The sequence below is a fragment of the Peromyscus californicus genome, unplaced genomic scaffold (genome assembly GCF_007827085.1).
Source record: "Peromyscus californicus insignis strain IS unplaced genomic scaffold, ASM782708v3 Scaffold_3__1_contigs__length_106647218, whole genome shotgun sequence".
In the NCBI taxonomy this organism is placed as follows: domain Eukaryota; kingdom Metazoa; phylum Chordata; class Mammalia; order Rodentia; family Cricetidae; genus Peromyscus; species Peromyscus californicus.
The window spans coordinates 71,558,753-71,569,524 of NW_026294551.1; the positions used below are offsets into that span (position 1 = coordinate 71,558,753).

A 10,772-nucleotide genomic window follows, 5' to 3' on the forward strand; every position below is an offset into this window, starting at 1 on the left:
ATGCAAATATATATATTGTGTCTGTGTGTTATCTGTATCTATAAACCTCACTCTTTGCTTCCTTCTTCAGGGAGCTCTCAATATCAATGACAGAACCATACCTCAACCCCCCATTCTTCAGCTCTCGGTGGAGAAGTTGAGCAGAGATGGAGCTTTCCTCATGGATGCAGGCTCGGTGAGTGGATTTACTCAGCCTGATGAGCTCAATGTGCTGCTGAGCCGCCTTAGCACTTGGCTTCAGCTGCCTTTAATCTGTATGTTAGCATTGGCCATTCTCCCTTCGGCCTCCAGTTTCACGATGTAGAGTAGTTCGCTGTCCATCTCGCTAGCATGCTTATCCTTTAGACTTTTTAAACATAACCAGTGGTAAAGGTGCCAGACTCACTATTAGGCTGCCTCTCAAAACAGCATATTCTTGTTTGCAGGTACTGATGCTTTGGGTTGGAAAAAATTGTGCACAGAATTTTCTCAGCCAAGTTCTGGGAGTTCAAAACTATGCATCAATTCCACAGATGATGGTAAGCTTTTTATGTTGGTAATCATAGGAAATTTAAAGCATATTTTAAATATGGCAAAAACATGAACCCCATTTTCAAGTCAGAAATTAATACTCCAAGTTGCTCCCAGAGTTACTATCCTCACAGATGGTATCTCGACTGTAAGTGCTCATTTTATGGTTTGGTTTGGGTGCGTTTCTAGGCAGGATCTTGCTGTATTGCTCAGGGTTATCTGTGATCCTAGGACTCAGATGGATCCTCTTGTCTCTTTTTTTTTTTTTGGTTGGGTTTGGGTTTTGGTTTCTTGTTTTTTTTAGACAGGGTCTCACTGTGTGGCCTCACTACAGAACTCACTGTGTAGACCAGTTGGCCTGAAACGCAGAGAACCACTTGCCTCTTGCCACCTGACTCATCTTGTCTTCTAATAGTATTTTGTTTAGCCTCAGGATTGTTTTTATTTTATGTGTATGAATGTTTTGTTTGCATGTAAATGTGTGTACCACATGAATGCCTGGTGCCTGTGGAGGTTAGAACAGGATGTTGGATCCCCTGGAACTGGACTTAGAGATGGTTGCGCGCACCATGTGAATGATGGATTTGAACCCGGGTCCTCCGCAATAGCAATACGTGGTCTTTAAACAGCCATCTCTAGCCTCTCCCCTGAGTGTTTTGACAGGACCTGCTGTGTACAGCCCGCGCTAACCTGGCATACAAGTTCATCCTACCTCTCCTTCTGAGAATGGAATAGCATGGGTGGGTGGGTGCATGTGTGTTTTATTTGGTTGGTTTTGTTTTTGAGATAGTTCTTGTGGCTGGGTGTGGTGGCATACACCTTTAATCACAGCATTCAGGAAGCAGAGGCCAGTGGATCTCTGTGAGTCCAGGCCAACCTGGTCTGCATAGGGAGTTCCAGGACAGCCAAGGCTACATTGTGAGACTATCTCAAAACAAAAAACCCACCAAACTTAAGATGCTTTTCAGCCAGGGTCTTACTACATAGCCCTGGCTCACCTGGAACTCACGATGTAGACCAGGCTAGACTCAGTCTTTCAGTACTTTTCCTACCTCAGCCTCCAAAGTGCTGAAATTGCAAGCATGCACCACCACCAGCTGTCTGTCATTTCTTAAGTGTTTAAATGGTAATTCTCAGCCGGGCGTGGTGGCACTCAGGAGGCAAAGTCAGGAGAAATCTCTGTGTTCTCGGCCAGCCACAGTGAGATGCTATGACCTGATCTGATCCCCAGAACCCATGTAAGGTGAATGGGAGAACCAGCTCCATAAAGTTGTCCTCTGACCTCCACATGTCCACTGTAGCATTTTCCCCATGTGTATACATCATGCACATATACATACAATAATCAAATCTGTAATGTAGTTTGTGTGTGTGTGTGTATGTGTGTGTATGGTTGTTTTGCCTGCATGTGTGTCTATGTACCTTGTGTATGCCTGGTGCCCAAAGGGGCCAGAAGAGGGTATCAGTCTCTTGAAACTGGAGTTACACATAGTTGTTAACTACCAGGTAGGTGCTGGAAATCAAATCTTGACTCTCTGGAAGAATAGCCAGTGCTCTTAACTACTGAGCCCAATAATAACTTTTTTAATCATTTTTTTATTTGCATTGGTATTTTGCTTGCATGTGTGTCTGTGTGAGGGTGTCAGATCTCAGAGTTAGACAGTTGTGAGCTGCCATGTGGGTCCTGGGAGTTGAACCTGGGTCCTTTGGAAGAGCAGTCAGTGTTCTTACCCACTGAGCCATCTCTCCAGCCCCCCAATAATAAATTTTTTAAGAGTTAAAAAAAAGTATTATCTTTCGAGGAGAAGACATAGAATTTAATGACCCCCCCCAATGTTGTGGTTGCTGCACATGACATTAGTGTCTGTGTGTCTGTCTCTGAGTCTCTCTTCCTCTACTAACCCTCCTATTTTAGCAAGGATTATTGAATCCAGAACCTTGTACATACTAGGCAAGCATCAGATCTACCAGTGAGCTTATGTACCAGCTTTTTGGTTTTTTTTGTGCTTTGGGCAAGTGATTTCTTGATCTTTGACAGGGTTCTTTTAAAGTTGCTGTGTTGGCGGTAGATGTGGTGGTCTCCAGCTTTAATCTCAGCAGAGGCAAGCAGATCTCTGAGTTTGAGGCTGCATGAGCTACAAAGTAAAACCCTGTCTCAAAACACAACACAACACTGCACAGGAATGAAAACGAAGTGTATGGCCACACTATTTTATATAACAAATAACATGTGGTCAGTTTCAGTTGGATTACTATTGATTATTGAAATGTCCTTATAAAGGAGTTAACACGAACACTTACAAAGTTCTAGCATTTAAATTGTGAAGTTAAAATTGTCTTATTTTTTCAGTACCTACTGCTAAGTCTGTACTGAACTTTGGAATAAATGTTTATTTAATTACTTTACATACTAGTAGGTTTCATACAGATGGGTTCTGTGCTGCAGTCATGGCAGTAATTAAAGAAGCCATGTATTTATTTTTTTAATTTTTATCTATTTCTTCATTGGAGTTGAGGGTATACACGTCAAGGCTCAAGTGTGCAATCAGAGGACAATTTTGGGAGGTTGGTTCTTTCTGTCTACCAAGTGGAGTCAGAGGGCAATTTTGGGGGATTGGTTCTGTCTACCAAGTAGGTCCCAGATTTCAAACTCAGGTCATCAGGCTTGGCAGCAAGTGCCTTTACCCACTGCGTCATCTCTCAGGCCTCAGGATTCATATATTTAGGAAGACTTAGATGTCAAGATTATAGCTAGGGGGTGCTGGGGAGATGGCTCAGAGGTTAAGACCACTGGCTGCTCTTCCAGAGGTCCTGAGTTCAGTTCCTGGCAACCACTTGGTTGCTCACAACCATTTATAATGAGATCTGGTGCCCTCTTCTGGTGGGCAGGGACACATACAAACAGAATACTGTATACATTATAAATAAATAATCTTTTAAAAGAAGATTATAGCTAGGATTTTAGCTTTTAGTTCTTGAGCAAAACTACTGGACTGGATGAAAAGGCATTTTAAGTAATGAAGTAAGAAAATGGTCATATTAGTAATAACTACCCAGATGAGTCAGTTGATTCCAAATTTTATTATGAAGTAAAGAGCTGGGAGGTTTTCCTAGATCAAGACTGTACAAACTGGGCCCAAGAGCCTGCCACTTGTTTTGTAATTAGGACTTTATTGCAACACAACACAACATATCCATTCACTTACTTCAGTACAGCAATGGCAAAGTGGTGTATTTGCAACAGAGACAAAATTACTTCAAAGCCTAAAATAGTCACTTGGTTATTCAACAAAATCAGTTGATTATTAAATTTAAAATCTGAAGAATGCTTCAGACTACACAGTCGATAATAACACTAACTGGAGTTTTGTTTAACAGACCGACCTTCCAGAACTTGATACACCAGAATCTGCCAGAACAATAGCTTTCATCTCGTGGCTTAGAGAACAGAGGCCATTTTTCCCAGTACTCTATGTAATCAGGTAAGTCAGATTTTTAATGTGTCATTTAATGTCTGGCCTTACAAGGACATGTTTAGTATGTGTATGACCTAATTTGTAAGTAAACCTTTTAAAAGAACATAGGAGGGTCGGGGATGTAGCTTAGTTGGTAGAATCTTATGTAGCATCTCAGGGTTCAGTCCCCAGCACAATATAAAATAGTGCATGGTGACACATGCTTGTGAGGCCAGCACTCGAAAGGTGGAGACAGGAGCATCAGTTTAAGTTCATCCTCAGTTAGAATGAGTCCAAAGCCAGCCTGGACTACATGAGATATTCACACACACACACACTCACTCTCTCTCTCTCTCTTTTTGAGACCAGGTATCTGTGTAACAGCCCTGGCTGTCCTGGAACTTGCTCTGTAAACTAGGCTGGTCTCAAACTCACAGAGATCTACCTGCCTCTGCCTTGGGAATGTTGGTCTACAGAGCGAGTTCCAGGTCAGCCTGGGCTACACAGAGAAACCCTATCTTGGAGAACCAAAATAAATAAATAATAAAATGAAATAAAAATAATATGGAAGAATAAAATTTAATTCTTTTCAATAAATAGTCATCAACTATTCATGATAACCAATTATTAGAATTACTAAACTTTCACTGGGCATGGTGGTACATGCCTTTAATCTTAGCACTCAGGAGGCAGAGACAGGCCAATATTTGAGTTTGAGGCCAGCCTAGTCTAAAAAAAACAAGTTCCAGGATAGGTGTGTACCAGACTTTTTCTTTTGGTCTGCCACCCAGCCATCTTCCAAATCATGACATGGAGACTTACTATTAGTGTTGAATGCTCCACCTAGCTTATGCTTGTTTCTGGCTATCTCATTTAACTTAAATTAACCTTTTTCTCTTTATCTACCTTTTGCCTCAGGGCTTTTTACCTTTTCTTACTTTCTTGCTATCTCTGTGTCTGGCTTACTGACAGGTGCTTGCCTGGCTTCTTGCCCCGGGGCATGTCTCTCTCTTTCTCTCTCTGTTTATTCTCTCTGCCTGGCAGCCCTGCCTATCCTCTCCTGCCTAGCTATTGGCTGTTCCGCTTTTTATTAGACCAATCAGGTACCTTAGGCAGGCAAGATGAAACAGATGCAACACATATTTACATAGTTAAACAAATGCAGCATAAACAAATGTAACATATCTTTGCCTAGTTAAAATAACACTCCACAGCATAGGTGTTTTGCCTATATGTGTGTATGTGTACCATGTGCATACCTGGTACCCTTGGAAGTCAGAAGAGGGCATTGGCTTCTCTAGAACTGGACTTAGAGGCAGTTGTGATCCACCACATAGGTGCTAGAAACCAAATGAGCCCAGCTCTTCTGTAAGAACAGCAAGTGCTCTAAACCACTGAACCTTCTCTCCAGCCCCTAGGCACAGCTATTTATGCAGTCAAAATTATTTTAATTACCACAGTAAATCAACAGCCTATGAAAAAAATTCCACGGTTTATCTTCTGTATCTAACGTACATGAACATTCTTGCCTTTTATTTCTAAGGGAGGAGAGTCCGATGAAAGGAGCCTTCCTTCAGAACCTGGTAGAAGACAGAACGGAATCCGCACTGTCTTATTATGAATTCCTCCTGCACATACAGCAGCAAGTGAACAAGTGAAGAGACCCGGGGCTGCTGAGGAATCAGTGCAGAGTTCCTGAGAACACAGTACCTTCTCTCCTCCTTCAGATTGTGAACAAATGTGATGATTAAGATGTTTCACTGTGATTTCAACAACTATAGCAAATAAAGGACCACAGCAGAGAGTCAGATGTGCAGCTCCAAAATACTGTATTTTCAAATCAAACTAGATTGGAAGCCTTTTTTTTCCTTTGCTGTCAACTATGTTTGAGTTGTTACAGATTGAGATGAGACAGTACTGCAGAGGCAAAGTACATTTTATAAAATAAAGACTTCCGTGTTCTGCATTTCTAGTTCTCATTTTTTTATTTTTCTGAATTTTTGGCTGCTACATTTAAAAACCTCACAAAACTAAGTGTTGCAGGGAAGTTTCAAATCTATCAATAATGATCTTTTTTAAATTGGAAAATCTGAAAGTCAATAGACTGTAGAAAAGCTAGAATCCATTCTCTTTACATGTTTCTTGCCCCGCCCCCACCCTTCTTTTTAAGGAAAGAAAGGGATCATGTAAACAAAGACTGGAGTAAACCAGCTCTGGCCTTGCTTGGGAAGAGTGTAAAGGAACTGTCAAGCTTTAAAGTCATCAGTATTCTCTCTACTTGAACAAAGTCACTTTAATTTGAGGTGAAAACTGTAATTAGGTGATTTTCTGCTGTTTTATTCTGCCATGATAGAATTAGAGCTGTCTTCATAAATATATCGGGACTGGCAATGATAACAGCGGGAAATTTGGGTTATCTGGATTCCGAGTGGGTTTTTGTTTGGGACATTTCTGCTGTGGCTGATAAAAAGTTAAAGTATTTTGGAAAAATTAGAGTGAAAGAAGTTAAAGGTTCTATAAATGCTATCTCAGAGTGCATCAATATTTCTCTAAGGAGTTTAATAATCAAATTGGAGCCACTCATATTCTGGGATGTTAAAACCTGCTAATGTATGAATGCTGCTGTTTGAGTTGGTGGATATTAAGATTGTACAAATTCATCATATTAAAGTTATAAAAGAAACGATTTCTGAACATGCTCTAAAGACTGCTTGTTTTGATTCAGTTAGAGGATTATTACAGTCAAACTATCAGATGGCTTCTGTTTACAAATAGGTAAATTATCCATGTGTATTTAAAGTGCTGTGATGTGTTTTTAAAAGAGTTTGGCTTAGTTTTCACAGGTTCACCTTGTCTTGTATGAACTTCTTCAATGATGTTTGTGTGTAATACTTAATGAAGAGATTTTTTTCTGTTTTTTGTTTTCATAGGTTAGAAATGTGTTTACAATCCTGGTCTCACCTGATCACCAACAAAATACTTACTTTCAGGTTTACACCCACATGGGCTGACTTGAACTCCTGGGAAGGGAAGCAGCAGGTCCCTGGAGTATACAACTACTGTTTGCCAGCTGCTTCCAAATAACTGTGCTTCATGAGAATAACAGTGTTAAGGTTCTTTTTAAATTACAAGCCAGACATGATGGTACATGCCCCTAACCTGGTACTTGAGAGGCCAAGGCCAGAGAATTGCTAGCCTGGACTACATATAGCAAGTGCCAGACCAGCCAGACTTTGTCTCAAAAAAGATGATTAAAAATATTAGTACACTGAACCAAATTTCTCTTGAAAGCTGCTTCATTTATTGAGAAGCACTCTTCAAACTATAACCAATTAAATTTATATAATTTCCCCCTCTTTTTAAGAAACAGCCATTATGTACTGATGTTCCTTTAAATGAACTAAAGTTCTCTTTTTAATGTGATTTTTAAATGTTGGTATTTGTAGGTTCTTTCTTTGTAGTAAGGAATCTTCCAGAGGGAAATGTTGCACTCCTAGGGAAACCTTCCTTGTGCCTCAGTCCTTCCCTGAGTGAGTGAGTCTGACCCTTATTAGCTAGCACCTGCTTGGTTAGTTATTTCACAAATTTACTTTAAATTTTATTTTAGATATCATGTAATGTGCAATCCAGAGTAATTTTATAACAGTTATAAAAACATAACTATTTAGGGTTCATGATTTTCATTCTCTAGATAAGAGAATGAACCTTTGTGGAATATTGATATAATTATTTTTTGCGATATTGAATGTGTTTTTTAGTTTGTTTTGTTTTGGCAGTAAGACACTACCCATCCTATCATCCTGTATTACTTTCTGATGTAAAGCAACTAATATTTACACTATGCCATATTTTTTTTATTGTAGTTGTAAATTATGAAAGATCCTTGAATTTTCTACAGATCTACAACTACTAAAGTAACAGACAAGGGTAATCTTGATATATAAATCTGAGCATGGCAGTTCGACCATAAAAAGTCTCTATTTTTCTAATTTCTAGAATTTTTAAATAATGTTTCTCTAAGTCTGACATACTAATATTCACTCAAGCAGTACCATTTATTTTAGCTTGCATATATTTTAATTTAATGTAATGTAATGAGTCTAATAGACTGTTTTGCAATAATTAGAATAAAAGATTTAAACTTCTAATCAGAGATGCATAACAGCTGTTATCTAGGGGACCACCAAATGTGATTTCACAGTTTTAACTATTAGAAACACAATCCTTACATAGAAAATTTAATTTTGTAAAGTAGTGTATAATATTGTAACATTAAGTCCTTTGTCTCGAATCAAAAATAAGTATTGATCTTCAATGTGTTGTGTTCAGTCTCTTCTCTGAAATGTTAAGAAACAAGATTTTTCTTCCTTTTTACAGATTGTAATTTTCACTGTTTTATTCCTGTTTTTAAAAAAAGTCATTTGTAACCCATGCAAACAATCGTTTGATCTGTGCTAACTTATGAATTTGGCTATTCAATAAAGTTAATTAAAAGAGCTTATAAACAGTGGCTGGTTATTTATAGTCCAGATTGGTGGCCTTGCCTCCACAAGGTTTTATTTTGGGGGATAGGCTCTTATAAAGCCTAGGCTCGCCTCTAACTCACTATGTAGCCAAGTATAAAACCTTTAACTTCTGATCCTCTTGCCTCTACCTCCTAAGTACTAGAATTATAATAAGAGTATGCCACCATGCCTGGGTTTATGTTGTACTGGGGAGTCAGGGGGCCTTCATTTGAGCTGGGCAAACACCACCAACTAAGCCATATCCCCAGCCTTAAATTGAGTTGATGCTCTGCAAGGGTAGCTAGGTTTGAAATTCTTTTTTTTTTTCAAAGATTTATTTATTAATTATGTATACAATGTTCTGCCTGCGTGTAGGTCTGCAAGCCAGAAGAGGGCACCAGATCTCATTACAGATGGTTGTGAGCCACCATGTGGTTGCTAGGAATTGAACTCAGGACCTCTGGAAGAACAGCCAGTGCTCTTAACCTCTGAGCCATCTCTCCAGCCCCTTGAAATTCTGACTGTTGGGATTAAAAGTATAAGCAGTCATAACCAGCACTGTTTTCCTTAATTCTTGTCTATGCCTAAACTGGAGTTTATTATTGATTTTATATTTGTATGGCTATATTTTTTATTTCCAAGATTGACTTTAATGGCCTTGTGTTTTTAATTCACTTTTTATTTTACTCAACAGGTTTTTGTTGTTGAAGTTTTTAGAGACAGGACTTTTCTCTGTGTAGCCCTAGATGTACTTTAACTCACTCTGTAGACCAGGCTGGCCTTGAACTTAACAGAGATCTGCCTGCCTCTTCCTCCTGAGTGCTGGGATCAAAGGACCACTGCCCAGCTCAATAATGTGGGTTTTGTTTTGTTTGGTTTTGTTTTGTTTTGTTTTTTTTAACAGTTCCATTCATTTATTTAATACATGTCAGGCACAAATTATAAGCTACCTTAAGACATTCAAAAAATTTTAGTGAACACACAAATGACTCATCTTCTTTACCTGCACATGGCACTGGAATGTGACAGCAGATAGAGGGAACAATCCAGAAGTTAACATGTCACATGTGTTTGCGTTTGGAAACTACATGCTTCTTCATGTGCACATGAGACACCGAGGCTGTAGCCCTGCTAACCTCTGGAGAGGAAGTACACAGTCAGTCTGATTTGTGACAATTTCTCAGATGACAGTGGTATGTGGATGAGTGGGGGAAGCTACAGTTACAAACTGAGCAGGTATAGGGCTTCTCTCATGAAATCCTCATGAGCCTGAAAATTGGCTTTATTGCTGAAAGACCTTCCACATGTACTACATTGGAAAGGCTTATTTCACTTGTGTAAGGCCTCATGACTCTCAGGTCTAAGTGCCTATAGAAGCCTTTATGACACCTGGTACAAAAAAAAAAAAATCTCTCCTTGTATATCCTCAGGTTGGCTCAAAGTCTACAGGGATATATGAAGATTCAATAATGTGTTTTTAATGCATATAATCCACTTATTTCTGAGCATCTCAACAACTTATTGTAAAACTTTTGGTAAGATTCTCAAGTTAAGCATAATGATTTTTTTTTTTTTTTTTTTGGTTTTTGTTTTTGTTTTGGTTTTTCGAGACAGGGTTTCTCCATGTAGCTTTGCGCCTTTCCTGGAACTCACTTGGTAGCACAGGCTGGCCTCGAACTCACAGAGATCCGCCTGGCTCTGCCTCCCGAGTGCTGGGATTAAAGGCATGCGCCACCACCGCCCGGCGATGATAAGTTTAAAGACAGTCAGGGCTACACAGGGAGATTGTCTCAAAATCCAAGGTGAACAGTAACAAAGGGTGACACCTGACTTCAACTTCTGGCCTCCATACCAAAAGTGCTCTGAAAAATGAACATAGACACATAAGTCTGCACATACAGAGATAAAGGTTTCTGAATCGGAGGTAAAAACAGTAGTCAGGTTCACTAATACAAGCTTGTGAGCAGCTTGCTCAAAGCTGAAATATTCATCCTTATATGGCTCAAATGATACCTGAAGCCAATTGGTGATAGGCACACACCCTTAATCTGAGCACTCCGGGGACAGAGGCAGGCCGACCTCTTGAGTTTGAAGCCAGCCTGGTCTACATAGGCCGTTATGAGAGAGCCAGGGCTACAAAGAGAAACCTTGTTTCCAAAAATCAAAAACAAGCAAAAAACAAGTGATACTTGAAGCCTTGTAGAAGGCACTTTAACTCACATTTTCCTAACTTCTATCCCTATCAAGGTGACCACAATGACTTTTTTGTGCCTTCAAGTTTGAAGGGGTTTGAAATAGGTAC

At 39.5% G+C, this 10,772-nt stretch overlaps 1 protein-coding gene across 1 annotated transcript in view; it reads left to right on the forward strand.

Annotated features, from left to right (window-relative positions):
• The window catches only part of Sec24a (SEC24 homolog A, COPII coat complex component), a 66,920-nt gene extending 58,450 nt beyond the window's left edge, over positions 1-8,470 (forward strand). The window contains exons 20-23 of the mRNA XM_052757941.1: positions 71-175; positions 426-518; positions 3,889-3,992; positions 5,509-8,470. Of these exons, the coding sequence (XP_052613901.1) occupies positions 71-175; positions 426-518; positions 3,889-3,992; positions 5,509-5,623 (417 nt within the window). The 3' untranslated portion in view covers positions 5,624-8,470. The remainder of the gene's footprint in view (positions 1-70; positions 176-425; positions 519-3,888; positions 3,993-5,508) is intronic.
• The last annotated feature ends 2,302 nt before the right edge of the window (positions 8,471-10,772 follow it).